Genomic DNA, 22,323 nt, shown 5'->3' on the forward strand with positions numbered 1-22,323 from the left:
GGCTGAGGCAGGAGAATGGCGTAAACCCGGGAGGCGGAGCTTGCCGTGAGCTGAGATCCGGCCATTGCACTCCAGCCTGGGCGACAGAGCGAGACTCCGTCTCAAAAAAAAAACAGGCATCAATACGGCAATAATTAAAATTATTTTGTGGTTCTACATTTAGGCATAAAAAGATATATCCTGACTGAAGCTGTTATGTTATAGAACACATATACACCAACAATCAGAAATTGTTATTTAAAAATAAAACCATAGACATCAGTAACAAAAATATGAGACATCTAAGAATCAATATCTCTAAAAGATGACCAAATTGAAAAAATTACAACATTGTATTGAAAGGCATTAAAGTAGACCACAACGAATAGAAAGCCATGTCATATCCATGGATTGAAAGAAACATTGTCTTAGAGGTCAATTTTCTGCAGGTCAACCTGTGGATTCCATGTAATTCTAATAAAAACCACAAGAGGGAGTTCAATGGAACTTAATGAGCTGATTCTAGGACTTGAGTGAAATAGCAAGAGACCAAGAATAGAAAGGATAACCATGAATAAGAAGGCATGGAAACTTATTTCACAAAACATCAAACACAATTATAAAACAATTGTCATTAACACTGTGAGCTATTGATTAAGGAACAATGTGACAGGTTATAAGGAACTAAAAATCATTCATTCATATATGAACCCCTGAAATGTGTCAGAGGCAGGATTACAGAAAAGTGGGTTAAGAGTAATCAGTTCAGTAAATTATACCATACCAACTGTTCATTCATTTGGGAAGTAAATAAATACCTCTACGTCACACCATATAATTAAAATGAATTCCATAAATCAAAGATCTAATGTAGTAAACAAAACTTTAGAAATATATTTTAAAATTTCAAAAATGATTTGATAGAATAACCTTATGGACTTTGGATGGAACGGATTTCCTAAATAATATACATGTGTTCACATCGGAGACAAACACGTTACAAGCAAAAAAAAACCCCATGAGTTTGGTTATACTAAATTTTCTTTAACCAGAAAACATCACAAAAGATGAAAATACAGATTATGAAAAGATATTTGCAACACATATAATTGACAGTGAATTCGTATCTAAATAAAGAACCCTACAAATCAGTGAGAAGAAAGCAATGGCCCAAAGGAAAAATGAGGAAAACACATGAGAATTGATTTCCAGAAGTGAAAACCTGAATAACCAATAACCAATACGTTTTTGAAAAATCTTTTCAGCCTTGCTAGGAATCAGAGAAAAGCAAGAAAAAACCATGATGGTATATATATAATTTCATATCCATCATCTTGGTGAGAATGAAAAATTCACACTACTTATTCTTCTCATTGATGTTGAATAACAGAAATTTTCATATACTCTGAAGGGAGTGTACTTTAGTACAACTTTTGAAGAGTCGTTTGGCAATACCTACTCAGGATGAAGGCAGATATACTGAATGACATGCTGATTCTTCTTGTTAAGTCTATGCCTCGGATGCCAAGTTTCCACGGTATGTGTAAGAATGTTAAAAAGAAGCACTTTTCATGAAGTACAAAGTGAAAACAAGGTAAGTACCCAATTTCAGTATAAGTAAAGTATGAATATTCTTACACTGGAATGCTATAAAATGGTGAGAAAAAATGGAAATGAAATTGAGTCACCTGTATCAACATAAATAAATGTCTCAAAGTCACAGAGTAGATCACTTTCAGAAAACTAAAAATACAAATTATAATTAATATAGAAATAAGTTATAAATTAAATATAGCTAAGTACAAATAAAGTGTAGTTAAGTACAGAGGAATTGTTATATTTTTGACTTATAAATAAATTATAAGTTAAGGATAAATAAGCACAGGAAAGTATATACATTACACAGGAAGGAAAAACAGAAAATACAGAATAATGAATATCTCTAGGTAGAAGGGATATATAAGGGGATGGTTTCAATCATATTTATGATGATTTATTTCTTAATATGAGTGCAAAATACATGCATGGGGTGTTTATCAGGAAATCCTTTTAAGTTTATATCTGTATAAAATATTTTATTTAAGAAATTTATATATATGTAAAATTTAACACACACTTATATAGTAAGGTATTAGTCTATCATATTTCATATATATTAAAATATTTCAGAAAATTATTTGATTTAATTTTGTTTTCTTCTTCTCTAGCAAAATATTTAATTTAATATGCATGTATTTGTGCCTATTTTTCTTTATAATTTCTTTAATTGTTTTTATATTGAGAATGTTTTTCTCAATCCTGAGAGAAGATAAACATTTAGCTACAAGTACTTCTTTCTTTGTAATTTGATTTCCTCAAAATATTTAATCCCATGAAATTTGTCTTGGCATCTAATACTAAATGATGGTTTACATTTTCTTTTCAGTTATCAAAATTCCCTAACTCCAGGTATTGAATAGCCGTCTTTTCCCTACTGATAACCATCATCTGCATCATCACATTTTAAATCTTTGTATACATATATATATAGATTTAATAGTATTTATATGTATACATACATGTATGTGTATACATAGATACGTATATGTGTGTATATACATTTATATGTGTATATGTATATATACTATTACATTCTTTCTTTCGTTTTAAATTTGCACCAGTCTCAAGGTTTGGGGTTTAATTACGTGAAAGTTACAGAAAAGTATTTTATCAGATTGGGACTTGTGGTGGATAAGAAAAATCTTCTAGATTTCTGGCAAACAAAAGGAAGAAAGAGAATTTCCTAGGACTAAAAGTTTAGGATGCTGCCCTCTTTGGCCTTTCCCAGGGAGGAGTCTGCAGGTGAATCCCTGATATGGGGGATGTATAGAATGAGGACCCAACTCTTCCCTCAGGAAATCTGGAGGAAATGAAACCAGTTTTGTCATCTAAGCAAAGATAAGCTTCTAATTCCTCTGCAAGCGTGGGTCAAATGATGCATGAGTGCTTTCTAAGACCAGATGTGGATCACATTGGAAAGACGAACTGCTCTTAGCCATTCATCCCTTGTCTAAGAGAAGATTCTGGAACCAAGGCTGAATTTTGAGAAATTCACCCTGGAGAGGCATCACTCACTTCATAGGTAGAGGGGACACTAAAATGCCCAAGAGAGGAGAAGTCAGAAATTAGATTCTGCTTTCTGGTTGCTCTAGTATCAGAAGGAAATTGCGCCTACATGTCAGACTGAGCCTCTTCTTTTTTCTCCATTCAGAAAATATATTTAGAAAGCTGAAGGATAGACATTAGGTGGGTAATGAGTAGAAGGACCAGGCTTCCTTTCTCTGGTATGGTGGGGCAACCCACTGGAGCGGGTTCACGGGCAAATATGCCATTCAATCAAATTTGAGGCCCGGTGCAGTGGCTCGTGCCTATAATCCCAGCAATTTGGCAGGCTGAGGCAGGCAGATCCCTTGAGGCCAGGAGTTTGAGACCACCCTGGACAACACAGCAAAATCCTGTCTTTAAAAAAAATATGCAAAAATCAGCCTTGCATGATGGTGTGTGCCTGTAGTCCCAGTTACTCAGTAGACTGAGGTGGGAGGATCGCTTGAACCTAGGAGGTTGAGGTTGCAGCGAGCCATGATTGCACCACTGCACTCCAGCCTGCACAGAGTGAGACTCTGTCTCAAAAAAAAAAAAAAAAAAAAAAAAAATCAATCAGCCAATCAAATTTGGCATTGATATTGTTTTTCTGACTGGATATTTCATTACTGAACTGAAACCAAGTTTGTAATTTTTTTGTTTTAGAGATGGGGTCTTGCTTTATTGTCCCGGCTGGTCTGAAACTCCTAGGTTCAAGTGATCCTCTCTCTTGGGCCTCCCGAAGAGCTGAGATTATAGGCATGAGCCACTGCAATGGACCCAGGTTTGTGATTTCAAGTAACAAATCACTTTCCATTACCTGGAAAGAGCTGTAAAGTCAGTTGGCCTTTCAACTTTTCATTTAGGAATCGGAAAACCATCCCACTGAGTAAAATTTTAAGGACAATTTTACTTTAAAAATTTTTAAATTTTTAAAAAGCTGTAATTTTCATTATATCCTCCAAGCTAAGCTTGCTCAATGTGAAGGTTGTAGACAGATTATTTAACATGCACCAGTTTAAGAAAACATACAATTGGATAAGATTTCATAGAAGGATGACATTTGAGGTGAGTCTTAAAAGAAGGACAGAATTACAAAATGTCCAGATGGTGAGGAGAGATTTGGAGGAACTTCAGATAGAGGAAATAGCAAGTAAAGCTGCTAACAGTAATAGTAAGTAGTGATTAGAGTAGTTAGTAGTGATACTAAGAGTAGTAGCAGTAGTAGTGGCAACACTTATAAAATATCAAGAGAAGCTACTCTTTATTGAAGACTTACAGTATTCTGGATATGGAGCTATGGATAGTAAATTCTACTTACAGCTTCTCAGAAAAAAAAGGATGAAGATATACAAGAGTAAGTTATATCTGTGCAAAGGTGAGTTGTTCAGTGCGGCAAGAACATGGGGTGTCATGGGAAGCATGAATGGTAAACCTTAGAAAATAATTTGGAAACGCTTTCTGCTGAGTCCCAAATGTAATACTTAAGAAGCACATGCATTGTTCTGTAGAAAGCCTCTGTTTTACAGAAGTAGAGTGAAAATTTCAGAAATGTGGTATAGGGAATGTGTTCTGGAAAAAAATGCAGAGAATTTAATGGAGATGGAAGAGGAAGAAAGAGACAAGATTTAATGGAAGGTTAATACAAGTGTAATTTTTACACAAAAAATATGCCTTGAACTAAACTTATTTCAGAAACAGTTAGTGAGAAAACTGGGAGTCCCCTGCCTGGACTTCACTCTAGAAGCAAGAAGAGGTGATAGGGAGGGGTCCTGAGACGAATTATCAATGTGTGCATGTGTGCGTGCGCACCTGTCCATGTGTGGAAGTGTGTGTATTTGCATGTGATGTATGCGTATGTGCATACATGTGTGAAGGAGGAAGGATGTCCGGTGAAGCTAGGTCAGGAGGAGCAGATGGCGCTTATAGAGGGAGAGGAGCATGGAGAGACCAGTCAGGGCCTTAAAGGGGACCAGAAGCAAAGGAGCCGTGTTTACAAAAGACATTTCAGACTTGGTCACAAGCAGTGCTGCTTCAGGCCAATTGACATAGGACAGACAGAGTTGGAAGTCCCTTCCCACTCCTGCCCTTATTGACCCCAATTCAAGCCACAGTGTCCCACTGGCTCCTGAAGTTCTAAAGCCACCACCTGCAGAGGACAGGATGAGGAGAACAATAGCCACTCAGGGAGAATAGGGAAAGAGGTATGTACAGAGATCTCTTTAAATGAGCAAAAAATATAAGATATTTGTGTTGCATATGAATGTTTACTAAACGATAACCTTAGCAGAGACTTTAATAAATAAGTGGACAGGATAACCTATTCTGTGGATACCAGTGAGAATCTTTCCCCAGCCTCTCCTGTCATTTCCCAATGAGCTCATGAACAAAGTGGCCATAGTGGCAGATAAGACAGTGAAGTTGTATTGCTGCCCTTGCCAGCTGAAAACAAACTGATTATGGTAGTCATTACTAATAAGTAAGAAGAAAAAAAAAAAATCCAGATCAATAGCTGTGTAATAGAGTATGTGCTAATTTGCTCAAGCACATACCACATCTAGTACAACACCTGTAAATGGAGTCATCCCCTGGCTAGGCTTATAATAATTCAGTGTGTTAGTCTGCTCCAGCTGTCATAACAAAATACTATAAATTAGGTGGCTTAAATAATAGAAATTTATTTCTAGTAGTTCTGGAGGCTGGGAAGCCCACCAAGGTCAAGGTGCCGGTTGATTTGGTTTCTGATGAGAGCTCCTTTTCTGGCTTACAGATGGCTACCCTCTCACTGTGTCTTCACATGGCTAAAAGGAAATCTCTGGCATCTATCTCTCTTCTTACAAGGGCACAAGCCCTATGAGATGAGGGCCCGACACTCATGACTTTATCACCTTCCTAAGGGCCCTGGCTCCAAATATAGCCATACTGGAAGTTACGACTTCAATATATGGATTCTGGGGAAACATAAATCAATCCATAGACACCCAATTTCATTCTTCAAGATTCAACTATTTTCTGAACAAGTTAAATAGGTGAGTTGAACAGGGATGTGGTGAGAACTATCATCTCTGTATCTTTCAAGTCCTTGATAATGGCACCAATATCTGCAGTAATATGGTGTTGCTTTTGGTTCATTATTTTCCCAGGTGGAAGCAGTTCTAAAGGCTTCTATTTGGTCTTTTCCACCATAATAGCCTTCACTCCACAGGTCAGGGAACTGATAAGAGAATTCTGCCAGTTGCCGAGTATGCCTGTTAAAATTATGCCTTCTGGAACTGAGTAAATAATCACAGAATGGGTGCAGAGACACACTGTGAGATGGAACTGAGCTAAAATTCCATGGATCACTTAACTTCCATAAGCTCCTACTCTGACTGGTGGAGCAAAGTGGCATTTTAAGTCCCTTGAAATTAGTTTCAATTTAGATCCAGTGTCCAGTTGTCCAAAACAGTCTGATTATTATTTCCTTTTCCCAATGCACGGCCACCCTGGTAAAAAGGTGTAGGTCCCTTTGGGAGAAAGAAAAACAGTATAAATGTTTAGCAGTGTACTAGGCTCTTTCTTCAAGGAGATCTGGCCTCTCCTTCCTTTGAAGAGTTCGGAGTCCATAAAGTAGCTCAAGCCTGGGCTTTGACTGAGGAACTGTGACTGTTTTTATGATTCAAGTTGAACTTTTTTTCACTTGTCTGGAACTCTTCTCGTATACAGATCAAGAAAGAATTTAGTAGACTTCCTGTTTATTTCACTTCCAAGGATAGCGTGACCAACTAGCCAGCATTCTACATGCCTGTGGGTCAGAATATTCTGATTGCTGCTTGGATTCTGCTGTCCATATGGTAGCCACACCCATCCACTTTGCTTTTGGTGATTACGTGCCATTCCTTGGCCCCTGACACCCAGGGATCCAATTTTCCCCATCGTTTTCAGTTACAGCAGATCCCACTTAAATTGTTGATATACAGAGAGAATGGCAATCTAAGTCTTTTTTTTTTTTTTTTTTTTGAGACACAGTCTCACTCTGTCACCCAGGCTGCAGTGTGGTGGCGCGATCTCATCTCACTGCAACCTCTGCCTCCCAGGTTCAAGCGATTCTCCTGCCTCAGTCTCCTGAGTAGCTGGGATTACAGGTGCGTGCTACCATGCCTGGCTAATTTTTTGTATTTTTAGTAGAGACGGGGTTTCACCGTGTTAGCCAGGATGGTCTTGATCTCCTGATCTCGTGATCTGTCCACCTCGGCCTTCCAAAGTGCTAGGCTTTCAGGCGTGAGCCACCGTGCCCAGCCAATCTAAGCTTTTTAGAGCTCTTCAAAGATGCTGAGCCTCCCCTCACAAACATATTTTTCACAATTGTGATGAAAGGTGAATCATCTGGGCCTTCCAAGGTGGGTGATTTGTCATTTCACGACAAATTAATTCTAATATTCCAATCTCCCTAATGCTCTGAATCTCTTCCTCTGCAGCAAAACAAGGCAGGCCTGTCATTTCTAGGTCACACACATATTCCCTGAATGTCTAGACGTCTGTATACACTGAAGTTCTTTTGGAGCGTAGTGCACCTTGTCTTGGGTCACATGTTGTACCTCACCATTGGGGACCTGCTGGGACTTCACTCTAGAAGCAAAAAGAGTTGATAGGGAGGGGTCCTGAGATGAATCATCAATGTCTTTCAAGGCAATTGCCTCACAGGAGCCCATCACAGTTTCCTTAGGAAAATCAGGGTCAGTCTCCTCAGGTGGGTATGGAAAGGCTGCTTCTACTGGCAAAGATGACGCAACCAAATTCAGGGATATAGTGTTTCCACCGTCATCAGGATTTTCTCATTGGTTCTCATTCCAGTTTTCAGAGTCTCATTCCTCCTCCTCCTCCTCCTCCTCCTCCTCCTCCTCCTCCTCTTCTTCTTCTTCTTCTTCTTCTTCTTCTTCTTCTTCTTCTTCTTCTTCTTCTTCTTTCTTCTTCTTCTTCTTCCTCCTCCTCCTTCTTCTTCCTCTTTTTCTTTTTAGACAGAGTCTTACTCTGTCACCCAGGATGGAGTGCAGTGGTGAGATCTTGGCTCATGGCAACCTCCGCCTCCTGGGTTCAAGTGATTCTCCAGTCTCAGCCTTTAGAGTAGCTGGGATTACAGGTGTGTGCCACAATGCCAGGCTAATTTTTGTATTTATTTATTTAGAAGAGACAGGGTCTCACTATGTTGATCAGGCTGGCGTCGAACTCCTGACCTCAAGTGATTCACCCACCTCCCCCTGCCAAAGTGCTGGGATTACAGGCATGAGTCACTGTGCCCGGCTCCCATTTCTTCTTAATCAATGTCAAGGAGAAATGCTTTAACCCAGGAAGTGGTTGTTGCAATGAGCCGAGATCATGCCACTGCACTGCAAACTGAGCGACAGTGAGACTCCAACTCAAAAAAAAAAAAAGTTGATTCTCTCCTTCATAAGTTTTTAATTCAAAGGAATAAATATTAAATTTGCAATAGAGAAAGCTGGCAGATCAAGTGGTTGAAGTTATATCTCCAGGAATGGGACAATTAAACATCATGTAAGGCTTGACATCATACTCTAAGGACAACACCACTTTTGTGGGATATTTGCAAAAATGTGTAATCTGAGCCTGGTCAAGAGGAAACATCAGACAAACCCAAATTGAGGGGCATTCTACAAAACCAATGGTTCTTTAAAAAGGTCAATGTCAAGGAAGACAAAGAAAGACTGAGGAACCATTTCAGACTGGAGGAGACTGAAGAATGGCTTCACTTTATCTGTAGACATGCTGAGAATTTGGAAATTTAATTTGTATTGTAATTCAGTCATTCACTGAAAAGATTTGGGGTTTAGTTTTTAGCAGTTTCAGCTCTGAGACTACAGAAGATAAGAGTTTCTCTCAGGACAGACATAAAAACTTTCAGGTTATTTATGTGCTGCATGGTTATTTATGTGGTGCACAAACTGAGGATTCAAATCCTGGACCTCATCGTTTTCTTCTCCCATCTTACTTAACACAATGGGGAGCAACCAGCCAATCTCTTTATATTCATTAGTTTGACAAACGTATTCTCAGGTAGCAAATCCATAGCCACTCAAAACCTTGTCTCTTATAAGCATCTGATTAGAAACATCCAATAGTGATATTTTGCATATCCCTATAGTCACATTTACTATCAGTGTTCTCTTCACTATGGGAAATAGGGTTCATTAGTGCATTTAAATCTAGTTAGGCTAGAGAACAAATTCCAGAAATTCCAGAACTCATTCAGAAAACTTGTCCTTAAGATTATATTCTTTGAGATTCTGTTATGTTTTGGTAAAGTAAGTGTAAGCAAGAAAGACAGAAAGAGGACTATTTTACAGCAATGGCTCAAGTGACTATCAGGGATGGCAAAACCAAAATTTGTAGGGAAGGATGGCAGAATGCAGATTCAGGGGAGAGCTGATGTTGCAGTCTCAAGTCCAAAATCATTCTGGAGGCAGATTTAGTTTTAACTTTTATTTTCAGTTTAGGGGTAAAAGTGCAGGTTTGTTACATAGGTAAACTTGTGCTATGGGGTTTTGTTGTACAGATTATTTCATCACCAAGGTACTAAGCCTAATATCCACTAGTTATTTTTCCTGATCCTCTCCCTTCTCCCACCCTCCACCCTCTGACAGGCCCCAGTGTGTATTGTTCCCCTGTATGTGTCCATGTGTTCTCATCATTTAGCTCCCACTTATAAGTGAGAACATGCAGTGTTTGTTTTTCTGTTCCTGTGTTAGTTTGCTAAGGATAATGGACTCCAGCTCCATCCATGTCCCTGCAAAGTACATGATCTCATCCTTTTTTATGGCTGCATAGTATTCCTTGGTATATAGGCACCACATTTTCTTAATCCAATCTATCATTGATGGACATTTAGGATGATTCCACGTCTTTGCTATTGTGAGTAGTGTTGCAATGAACATACGTGTTCATGTGTCTTTACAGTAGAATAGTTTATATTTCTTTGGGTATATACCTAGTAATGGGATGGCTGGCTTGAATGATATTGCTGGTCTTTAAGGAATTGCCACACTGTCTTCTACAATGGCAGAACTAATTTACACTCCCACCAAGAGTGTATAAGCATTCCTTGTTCCTGAAGGCAGAATATTTTTTCTCTCTCTGGTTATCAGTCTTTTCTCTTAAGACCTTTGACTGACTGACTGAGGCCTGCCCATATTATGGAGGGTAATCTGCTTTACTCAAACTCTACTGATTTAAATATTAGTCACATTTAAAAAAATATGTTCACAACAACATTTAGACTGGTGACTGGTGCTAGAGCAAGATCTGGGAGCCATAGCCTAGCCAAGTTGACACATAAAATTAACCATCACATATGTACACATGCAGGCAAATATAATGGCAAATAAAATTGAAAAAGATCAGGCGCAGTGGCTCACATCTGTAATGCTAGCACTTTGGGAGGCTCAGGTGGGTGGGTCACCTGAGGTCAGGAGTTTGAGACCAGCCTGGCCAACAGGGTGAAACCTTGTCTCTACTAAAAATACAAAAATTAACAGAGCGTGGTGGCAGACACCTGTAATCCCAGCCACTTGGGAAGCTGTGGCAGGAGAATCGTTTGAACCCAGGGGATGCAGTGAGCCGAGATTGCGCCACTTCACTCCAACCTGGGCAAAAGAGTGAAACTCCATCTAAAACAAACAAACAAAAAATTTCAAAAAACATATTCAACTTTACTGATATTCAAACAAATACAAACAAAATAAAAAAGAAATATCTTGAATTTGAGAAAGGAGACTAACAGATTTATATTTACTTATTTCAAAATGACAATTTTTTTAATGACCAACAAAATAGTATGTGACAGTTGGTGGTAATACACGTTTTGAGATGGCAATATGAATTGGCGTACCAATTCTGGATAACAATTTAATACTTATTGAGGCGTAATGAGTTTAAATTTATAATAAGCATATCTTTTTACACAAAAACTATGTTCTAGGAATTTCCCTGAAAGCAGAGTTATAATATAGGAGTAAGAAATGGATAAGAATGGTCATCACAGGAAATTAGATATAACAAGAGTTCAACAAGAAGAAATTGTAATGGACTTCCTTCAAGTAGTTGCATTGCAGGACATTGCTGATTTTGCTCAGGACCCATCCTCACCACCTCTCTTTGCTTTATTTATGTGCATAGACTCAGGGTATGAGATAAATATATTTTAAAAAACTATACTCGATGATACTAGCAACACTATAGTAATAATAATTTTGTAAAAGAACATCAATTATACTAAAAATGTTTTGGGAAAATGTTTGATACAAAATAAATGTTTAGGCTGGGCACTGTGGCTCACGCCTATAATCCTAGCACTTAGGAAGGCTGAGGTGGGCAAATAACTTGAGGTCAGGAGTTCAAGACCAACATGGCCAACATGTTGAAACCCCATCTCTACTAAAAATACAAAAAGTAGCCGGGCATGGTGTCACACACCTGAAATCCCAGTTACCTGTGAGACTGAGGCAAGAGAAATGCTTGAACCCAGGAAGTGGTTGTTGCAATGAGCCGTTGCACTGCAGCCTGAGTGACAGTGAGACTCCAACTCAAAAAAAAAATTATAAAGTTTATTCTTTCCTTCATAAGTTTTTAATTCAAAGGAATAAATATTAAATTTGCAATAGAGGAAGCTGGCAGATCAAGTGGTTGAAGTTATATCTCCAGGAATGGGACAATTAAACATCATGTAAGGCTTGACATCATGCTCTAAGGACAACACCACTTCTGTGGGATATTTGCAAAAATGTGTCATCTGAGCCTGCTCAAGAGGAAACATCAGACAAACCCAAATTGAGGGGCATTCTACAAAACCAATGGTTCTTTTGAAAGGTCAGTGTCAAGGAAGACAAAGAAAGACTGAAGAAGCATTTCAGATTGGAGACTGAAGAATCGTGGCAACTATGTCAAGCCAATGGAGGATCCTGGATTGGATTCTGAACCAACAAAATTGTCTTTTGCTATAAAGGATATTAGTAGGAAGACTGGCGAAATTTGAATAAGGTCTGTAGATACTAACATCTTGGGAGAGCCTGGAGATGAGGACAGAGTATGAAAAGCAATGAAGAAATAACAGTTAAGGCAAAAAGGAATGCATATTTCTGGTTTTATTGTTTCACATCAGGCTGAGCTATGCAAAAAGACAAGCTGCAAAGGGATATAGGTCTGTGTTTTGGGCTTCCCAGAGCAACCACACATATGCAAACCGAGGTCATTAAAAGGCTTTGTGGGAGAAGTTTTGGGCCTCTGAACTCCAAGACAGAAGAATCCTCTATGCTTGAACTCAGTCTTCACCAAGATCTCTCAGCAACATGGGCAGGCCCGGAAGGAGAAGGAAGAGGAGAGGGAAATATTTGGCCATTTATGTTCTTTTAGGTTCAGGATCCACTTCAGCAGCAGCCTCCAGAGTGCTGGCTGCTCCCCCCTCCACAGCAACTGGAGCGTCCCGAGGGCTGGCTGCAGCAGTCAGAGCGCTGGGGTCTGTGGCAGTGGGACCTGCGGCGCCTGTGATGGCTCAGACAGCAGCCACCTCCCCCAGAGCTGCAGCAACCCCCAGAGCCGGAGTCACAGCAGCCTCCGGAGCTGACACTGCAGCAGGAAGAGACCGGAGGGCACTTAGGGGGACACTTTGGGGGGCATTTAGGGGCAGGGCACTTGGGAGTGCACTTGGGGGTGCACTTGGGTGGGGGCTGGCACTGTTGCTGGCTCTGCTGGCAGGACATCTCGATGTGGGCGTTCAGGAGCTGAAAGAGAGTCAGACAGAAAGTTAGACCCAGGCAGAAGCCATCCTTGCCTATTCTTGCCCTTTCAGCATCATTACTAATCCCTTCATTTTGATGAACTCCTTAGTGTAATTGTAGCTAATTAATCACGGGAGTTTTCATTATTTCTAATAGTGGGCTAAGCACACTTATAGCCTCTGTTTTGAACCTTATGCTTTTTATATACTTATAAAATCATAAAGCATTTTCAACTATTTTATAATTAGAAAGCCGAAGCCAAAAGATATTAAGAGAGCATTCTTAAAATCAAGCATGTAGTATGTAGAGGAGACATTCTGCTTCAACTACACACCTGAATCATGAAAACAATCTAGAAAGGGGTTTGGAAATAAAATTGTTTTTCAAGGGGAAACAGTCATTCTCTCTTGGAAGAATTTTCTAGAATACCTTGTTGTAAGGACATAGAAGTTCAGAACTGCAAAGGATGTTGGAAAACTAACTGAGGAAAAATATCATTGAATTAAGTTGAGGCTTGTATCCAGGTTTCTGACTTAGTCCAATGCTCTGAAATTCTCAGCAGACAAACACTATACCGAATGCTCAGCACTTATATTTTGTTTGTCTACTGTCCTTGCCTTACCAAGTTAAGTACCATTAAATGTGAGTTTAGGAGAGTCAGTTAGCTGTGATATCCTCTACACTGGCTGGGAACCACTGTTTCCATCTCAACTTTTCAGGAAAGGACAGTTACATTTTTCAAGGTAAACCTCCCTTTCTGAAAGCAGTTACAGGTGAACATGGGAGGCAATGTTGCAATGCCTTCAGACTAGAGACCCAAGAACTCTAGATCCATCTCATTTCTCCAGAACACCATCTCAGGACTCCTCCTTCTCATGTCCCTGGTCTGTCCCCATTGCCCTTGCTTGGTTTTCTTGAGACTCCCTCTTTCACTCATATGAATTCCAGCACCACCCCAGCCCTGGAGTCCATGCCCGCCCTCCCCTCCTGCCCTGATCTAGGCATTCCTTTGTGGGAGCCCCTGATTGAGTACCCAGGGAACACTTACTGAGGTCACAAGCAGCACAGGGTCCTTCAGCACTTCGGGAAGTGAATGGATGGGGTTCTGTGGCCCTGAGCCCTTTTATCCTGTCCATTGGGCTCTTCCTCCAGTAGTGAGACAGGGCCTGGGCATGAAAGGACCTGCCTCCTGACACCCACGTAGTTCCTGTGACAGGTGGTGACTGGTAGCTCTGCACATGTCTGCCTTCATGGGTGCTCAGGAGAGCTGCTACCAGCATGGAATATGGCCACTTAGAAATAGAGGTAGGGTGGGGAAATCCCTACTATCATCTCCTGCTTTGATCTGCCTGAAGGGCATCTGCCTTTAAGGTGCTCACTTCTCACTCTTGGAGCTTTGACGTTTTGGCCCTAATACTGCCCTTCTTGCTTCCCCAGTGTTAATGAGCCCATGCAACCTGCTTCAAACCAAATTGTTATGTATTCCAATTTTATTCTGTGCAGGTTACCCTGATACAGTGTATATTATGGATTACATGGTTTTAACTCTATAGAAATGGCATCATACTTAAGACACTCATTTTTCACTTGTTCTCTTCCTTAAACATTATTTTTGCTAGTTACTCGAGTTGATCTGTATAGCCATAGTTTACGCATTTTCACAACTGTGTAGTGTGCATCTTATGAGTGCATCATGATTTGTTAGCTTCTCTCTTTTGGATGGACATTTAGAGTGTTCTCACTTTTCACTGTATCAATATTGCAGCTACGGAAATTTTTGTGCATGTCTACTTGTGTATTTGTGGGAGAGTCTCACCAAGTTATGTACCTATAAGTGGAAGTGCTGAATTTTGGATCACATCTATCTCTCCAAATTGCTCATATTGGTTTCAGTTTGCACCTATGGTGTATAAGAATCATTCTTGCTGCACATTGTTGCTAAACTTCAATAATTGCCATTTGATGGATGTGCATTGCTATCTGTTTGTAGTTTAATATGTGTTCCTCTGTTTTGTAGTGATCAGAGCATATTTTAATATATTTTTGGGTATTTGAGCTTTCTCTTCTGTAACTCGTCTGCTTTTTCTTAAAAATGTTTTTCAATTTGTTTATCTGCTTTTGTTAGTATTTGTAAATGTTCTTTACATATTCTAGTTACTAATGTACTGCTATTAAATGCGTTGTGAATACCTTTTCCAAGCAAGTATGTTCCTGTTTGCATTTTAATGGTGTCATTTGATGAACTAGTGTTTTATTTTAAATATAGTTGAATTTCTGCAACAATAACTATGGTTTGTGATTTTCATGATTTTAATAAATCTCAACCATTTGTAAGTCCAGAAATCTTTTACCTATCTTTAAAAAGTTGACATTTTTTTCTTTTTAAAAATGAAGGTTTTTATTCAATCAAGAAAGGAATTTTTGTACATTTTATATATTTTAAACATTTTTCTGAATGGATAACCAATTGTCTTAGTATTGTAATCAAATTTTCCATTTCCCCCCACTCATCTGAAATACCTATGGGTCAGAATCAATTTTTCACATTTCTGTAGATTTATAATTGAGTGAACAATTCTTGTCATTGTCAATTTGTCAGCACCTCTGAGAACATCTGCTACCTTAATTATCATAGGTGTATAATCAATTGTGATATCTAAATCACACAGGTTCCATCAGTCCTTAAGATTGTCTTGGTGATTATTAAACCTTTGTTATTTTATATAAACATTAGAGTCAGTTTGTCACGTTCCACACAACGAAGATGAAGCAAAACAAATCATCATTAGAATTTTGATGAAAACATCATTGAGAATATGCATTAATTCATGAAAAATTATTATATTTTATTATAATTTTTTTCTACTCACCCATATATATGGTATAACTCTTTATTATGATATTCTGTAATGCTGTTTAATAGTCTTCTCATTTTATCAAATATATTTTACATTAAAATTGTGTGTTAGACTTTATGTATTTTTGCTATTTTAAATGGCAATTTTTAAAATTATATTTTTGAATTACTTGTTGCCGGTTAATATAAATTTATTCTTACATCTTGCGACTTTTCCAACTCTTACTGTTATTTTAATTTTCTGTGGTAATCATTCTTGTCTATATATCTTCTTTCTCAAAGTTTTCCTCCTTAAGTTAAATTCTTGGAAGTACAACTCTTGGACAAAAAGTATGCACATTTAAAATTTTGATTTGTATACAGAAAATTATTATTTGTTGAGTAATGGGTCACCAAATTTCATCTGAATTTTCGTTATTATTCCAATTTATAAGACCCATTTCCTATCACCTTCAGCAATACTGTTTTGTTATTGATTTTCAGTTTCTTCTAGTTCAATATAAAGGAATATTTTCTAATCCTCTATCATCCTTGAAATGGATGGGCTGTGCTTCTAGATCAGAACTACTAGTGTAAGGTGAGTAACCAATATCTTAACTACTCTCGCATTAAATACATTGTTTGGAACAACGTGAGCCACAGCCAGGCAATTCAGTGACAGATTCAGACTTCATCCTTGAAAGACCATCCTTGTTTTATATACAAGTCTTTGGTTGTTTGTATATGCAAATACAAAATTTGCATTATACAAAATTATACAAATTTATACAAAATTTGAAATAACAAATTTCAAAATGTATTGGTCGTTTGTATTTCTTTCCAAGCTATCTGTTTGTTCATAAACTTTGCCCATTCATTTGTAGATAGCCTTATTTCTTTTCTATAAAGTTGTAAGGACTTACTATGTATCATAGATTTTAATACAATTCCTTACTTATGTACTTTACTTTTTCTCAACTGGTTATTTATATTTTTCATCTTTTAAAATTATGCTTTCTGACATATAGTATTCTTTCATTATGTGATGAGATTTATCAAGTTTTTTCATGCTTACATATTTTATCCAATTACTTATAAAGAAATAATTAGATATTCTGTATATTCTTCTAATAATTTTGGAGTATCAGTTTATCGTTACTACTCTATGCAGGGGTTGCAGAGGAAGGAAATAAATTGAAAATCACTCACATGGTGCTGGCTCTGGGACACAGAGTAAGATCTACTGAGTCTAAGTTAATTTTTACTGGGTCTCAGCATTCTTCCAACCTATCTCTTGTGATGTGAGAGTCTGACAACGTACAAATGTTCTTTCAGAAAGTCACTCCTTTGCTAGTGCATATTGTTAGCATTAAAAGGATACCAAATTCAATAAATTTCAAATGCTATTGAAATCTAACACCAAACATAAGGAAACAATACTCATGATGTTACATCATATTGCTACCTTATTAACCCAATCCATGCCAGACTAATTGACAGTTTGGGTGCTACCCTTTGTGGTATCAGAGTCACGGACAGAATAGCTTCTAATCCTCATCATCCTTGGAATGCAGGGGCTGGGCTTCTGGCTCAGAACAGCCAGTGTAAGCTGAGTAATCAGTATCTTGACTACTCCATTATTAAATACATTCTTTGGAACAACATGAGCCATAGCCAGTAATTCAGTGGTAGACTTCTGCAGGGTGATAAGGCTAGTATACTGTAATGTAAATGTCTCAGAGTGAGAATTCCAATGATGACGGCTTAAGTCATATACAAAGTAAAGATGATGCTAATAGTAATCAATTCATTTTTAAATTGTTTACCTATGGAGTCCACCTCTGTTTTAGAAACTGTTGAGGGGTACACAAATATAAGAACCAAGCTGCAGAATTAAGGATAGTTTATTGTAGTCATATTTGACAACTTAGACTCATAACGAAGTTACAGTTGAATGGCACTGTTTTAGAAATGCATAGGTCATGGAATAAAGCCTGGATGTTGAAGAAGGAGGGTTACCCAAATGAATATAAATTGTTCTACCATAATGACATATGAATGTGTATGTTCACTCCAGCACTATTCACAATAGCAAAGACATGGGATCAACCTAAATACCTATCATTGGTAGACTGGATAAAGAAAATGTGGTACACATATACCATGGAATAGTATGCAGCCATAAAAAAGAATAAGATCATGTCCTTTGCAGAAACACGGATGGAGCTGGAGGCTATCATCTCTCCTTAGAAAGCAGGTGTAATTTAAAAATATTAATGCATTGGCATTTGTTTAGGGAAAATGACATGTTATAAACTCTCCACCAGAAACTTCCTTTGCATTATTTCATTGACTCTCAGCCATCCCTGGACAATTATTTTTATATTATCTCTATTACAGAAGTGACAAACTGAGAGCAAGAATGATGAAGTATTAATGTTTTTCATAAGGTAATGTGGGTAATAAGTGGCAGAATCAGGTTTCTCTCTAGGTCTGACTCTTTACCCAGTTACCTAATGGCTGTAATACAGACACACACACACACACACACACACACACACACAGCTATAAAATAGTTGAGGGTTAGAGGATTCTATGAAACTTGAGTTAAGCCAGGTTGCCCAGAGCCACAGAGGTAAGATTTGGAAGTTAACAAAACAGAGAACTCAAGCTCCAAAACTAAACAGATTAAGTATTCTCCACGGAGATCAATACATGAAATGATGGTAGGGATTTTCCGATGCCATTTCTATTTCTAAGTGGCCATAGTCCAAGCTGGGAGCAGCTTTTCTGGGCCCCACGGAGGAAAGCAAGTGAGGAGCTGCCAGTCACCACCCACCTCAGAACCCATGTGGGTGTCAGAAGGCAGGTCCTCTCATGCCCAGGCCCTGTCTCACAGCTGGAGGCAGAGCCCAGGCCAGGATAAAAGGGCTCTGGGCCTGAGCACCCCATCCACTCACCTCCTGAGGTGTTGAAGGACCCTGTGCTGCCTGTGACACTGGTAAGTGTCCTTTGAGAATAGGAGCTGGGGCTTCCACAGAGGGTTGCTCAGCCGTAGGCAGGAGGGGAGGCTGGGCAGGGCCTTGAGGGCTGAGATCCATCTGGATAGAAGTCAAGACCTCAGAAAGATTGAAGGAGGGTGTGCACAGGAGGCAGGGAGAGGGCCAACTGGTAACACAAATAAGAATTAGATGGCTCTGTCTTTGTGCTTCAGCTGGCTGAGTTTTAAGGACAGAGGGAGTTGAAACCCAGGCAAATAGACTCCGCTAGAACAGCTTCAAACAGGACACTTACTTTTCAGAGCAAAACTGTGACACTCCTTGTAAATTTGAGCTGGAGATAGTAGCTCTCAATCAGTGGAGTAGAGATAATTAATGGATCTTTTAGGGCTTTTTGAAACCCACTTATCTCTACATTCAAATTGGAATTGAGAATCTCTTTAAGTAGTTAGACATAGCAAGCTGAGGATCATTGTTCCAAGATGTTACTGTGAGGCCTTTGTGTGACGAATATGGCAGTGCACCAGCCTAGAGCCAGGGTACCTGAGTTCAAATCCCCTCTATGCACCAAAAATACTGCTCTTCAGCATCTTCCTTAACAAAGGGAGCCTGTGAGACCAGCCGGTCTCCAAAACCATTCACAATTGTACATTCGCCGGTTTTTTACAAGACAAAGTCTCCTAGGAAGTTACTCCAAGAGATAATCCTTCATTATCTTTTCCCAAGAAAATATTTATATTCCCAGGTTTCCACACTGGACAGTTTCAGAGTTTTATTTGACATGAGAAAAATTGCTTCCTTTAATTTACTAAATGTTTAATCTTGACAGATATTTTTTCATATGGCTTACTGCCTCAGTTTCCTTCTTTGTAAAAGATATAGTAATTATTGACTGTCTTAAGATGAAATTGTGAACTCAAAAAATACAGTATAAGAGCATTTGCCAAACTACAAGAAATAACAAAATTTTCAGTGATTAATGATTTACCATGACGTTTAAACAGTTCATCAAAATAAAGGAAATATAAACAATGTGGAAAGGACAAGAATAGGCAGGAGTGGCCTCTGCCTGGGTCTGACTTGCTATTTGACTCTCCTTCAGCTCCTGAACACCTGCCACCGAGATGTCCTGCCAGCAGAGCCAGCAGCAGTGCCAGCCCCCTCCCAAGTGCACCCCCAAGTGCCCCACCCAGAAGTGCCCCCCAAAGTGTCCCCCTAAGTGCCCTCCAGTCTCTTCCTGCTGCAGTGTCAGCTCCGGAGGCTGCTGTGGCTCCAGCTCTGGGGGCTGCTGCAGTTCTGGGGGAGGTGGCTGCTGTCTGAGCCACCACAGGCGCCGCAGGTCCCACTGCCGCAGACCCCAGAGCTCTGGCTGCTGCAGCCAGCCCTCAGGAGGCTCCAGCTGCTGTGGAGGGGGCAGTGGCCAGCAATCTGGAGGCTGCTGCTGAAGTGGACCCTGAGCCTAGAAGAGTGGAATCCAGGACAGCAAACTGCCAAGGACATCCCCCTTCTCCTCCTAGGCCTGCCTGAGAGGCTCACAGGTCCAAGGGAAAGCTCTGAACTTGCCAAGAGCATATCTTCTCTCTGGAGTCCAGAAACTCAGATCCTCTCTTGGATCTCCATTCACTGGTCTTGGACTTCACCTTTGTGGCTACCCTCCCACCCTCTGTCTAAGCCCCTAGCTCACTCCATGTCGTTTGCTGTGTGTATCTGCTGATTAAAGCAATGAAACAAGGAATCCGCTCAGTGTCTTGTTCTATGAGGACCCTATTCTCTGTGAGTGACTCTTGTTCTCTTCACCCTGTCCTCTGCAGGTGGTGGCCTTGGAACTTCAGGGGACAGTGGGGCACTCTGGAGTGAATTGGGGTTAATGGGGGCAGGAGTGGGAAGGGACTAGTGCTCCCAACTCTGTCTGTCCTATGTCAACTGGTCTGAAGCAGCATTGCTTCTGACCAACTCTGAACTGTCTCTTATAAACACAGCTTCTTTGTCTTTGGTCCCCTTCAAGGGCCTGACTAGTCTCTCTATGCTTCTCTTTCTCTGTGAGTGCAGTCTGCTCCTCCTGACCTAGCCCCACCAACATCCTTCCTCCCTCACACACATATGTGTGTGCACACACACATCATTGCAAAAACGCACACTTCTGCACAACTCCAGGTGCACACACAAACATGCACACACATGCATGTATATACCTGGATAAAAAAGAAAAATATAATAAATAAACAAATGAAATAAAAGAGAACAAAACCCATGAATATATTTTGAAAATACAGTTTTCCCACTGACTACTTCTGCAATAAGTTTAGTTCCAGGCACATTGGCAAGTAAAAATTGCTTTTCTATTAACCTTCCATCAAATCTTGTTGTTTTCTTCCTCTTCCATCTTCATTAAATTATCTACACTTTATTCCAGAACACAATCCCTATACCGTATTTCTCAACTTGCTCGTGACTCTCTATAGAAAAATGTGTGTGCTTCTTAAGTATTACATTTAAGACTTAACAGAAAGTGTTTCCAACTTCTTTTCTAAGGCTTACCATTCATACCTCCCATAAAACCCCACCGCTAATGCTGCTGACAGGATTTAAAAGTTTTAACCACCCATGTGGCCATGACCTTGTACTAGTAGCTGATGGGGACTACACAATATAAGTCACACATTGTGCTGTCCAAAGTTTCGTTAAAACTTGGTTCATGAGGTATGTCAAAAATAAAAAAGGAAAATGGAGCAAGTGAGATTTGAACTGCAGGTGTCTCAGAAAGAAAAAAATATATTGGAATAAAATGTAGAGGCAAAGTAGGAAGAGACATCTTCAAAGTATAGCTAATATGCAGTCCTGCTTAGCAAAGCATAAATTAGAGGAATTGTACAGAGTCTTATGCACAGAGCCTTGAATGTCACTCAATGGACATTGACTTTGATCCTGAACACAGTGCAGAGGTCTGGATGAGATTTTCTTAATGGTTAGGGGTAATTATTTCTGGAGTGTGGGATGGCATGGAAAGATCATTTTTGGGTTCCAAAGAAGATTAGAAGCATGGAGAAACCCTAGAGAAGTGAGGCAGTGTAACTTCAGGGAAGGCCACGCATATTGAGATACATGATATGGTAATAATAGAACAAGGCTTATTATATATTGATGTCTATATCTACTTCTATATCTACCTATGCCTATGTCCATATACATATCTCAGATATTGATTCTCTATACCCATTATGACCTGGATATTGTTTTACTGTGGCCATTTCCACCTCATCACATGTTCTGGAGAATTGTTTTGGACACTTCCTGAAAAGATAACTTTTTCACATGATTACTCCCTAGTCTGATTTGCTTTCATCTAATTAGTTCTTTTATTTTTTAAATAATATTGCCCTCAAGATACGAAAGGAACACCTGTTATATACCAAATTGACATTAGTAAATCTTAATCTCCTAAAAATGTTTTTAAGTAGACCTTCACACAAAAACTTTTGTTCATGTCGAAACAAAGCAATAACACTAAAACTTTCCCATTGTATTTCAAGTCCTCCTATTTTTTTCAGGTCTTCCAGCCTCCTCCACTGGGGAACTCTTTTCCATGGGGTCCTTCACTCCACATAGCACCTGAGACTTGGAC

The 22,323-nt window shown here is 39.2% G+C and overlaps 2 protein-coding genes across 3 annotated transcripts; one reads left to right on the forward strand and one right to left on the reverse strand.

Annotated features, from left to right (window-relative positions):
- Positions 1-12,214: 12,214 nt before the first annotated feature.
- LOC117075638 (late cornified envelope protein 1C-like) lies at positions 12,215-14,040 on the reverse strand. Its single transcript, XM_033198172.1, has 2 exons — positions 13,915-14,040; positions 12,215-12,869 (listed from the first exon to the last, which is right to left on the reverse strand). Exon 2 carries the CDS (start codon positions 12,846-12,848, stop codon positions 12,516-12,518), a length of 333 nt encoding a protein of 110 aa, XP_033054063.1. The 5' UTR covers positions 12,849-12,869; positions 13,915-14,040; the 3' UTR covers positions 12,215-12,515.
- Positions 14,041-14,077: 37 nt separating this feature from the next.
- Positions 14,078-20,436, forward strand: LOC117075639 (late cornified envelope protein 1C-like). 2 transcript variants are annotated; one of them, XM_033198174.1, is made up of 3 exons: positions 14,078-14,171; positions 16,207-16,300; positions 19,804-20,436. In XM_033198174.1, the coding sequence occupies exon 3, from the start codon at positions 19,826-19,828 to the stop codon at positions 20,144-20,146; it is 321 nt and encodes a 106-aa protein (XP_033054065.1). In that variant the 5' UTR covers positions 14,078-14,171; positions 16,207-16,300; positions 19,804-19,825; the 3' UTR covers positions 20,147-20,436. The 2 variants fall into 2 exon arrangements, with proteins under 2 accessions (XP_033054065.1, XP_033054064.1); XM_033198173.1 differs by lacking the exons at positions 14,078-14,171; positions 16,207-16,300 and adding an exon at positions 18,569-18,703.
- Positions 20,437-22,323: the final 1,887 nt, after the last annotated feature.

Source organism: Trachypithecus francoisi, unplaced genomic scaffold, assembly GCF_009764315.1.
Source record: "Trachypithecus francoisi isolate TF-2019V2 unplaced genomic scaffold, Tfra_2.0 Lachesis_group5, whole genome shotgun sequence".
In the NCBI taxonomy this organism is placed as follows: domain Eukaryota; kingdom Metazoa; phylum Chordata; class Mammalia; order Primates; family Cercopithecidae; genus Trachypithecus; species Trachypithecus francoisi.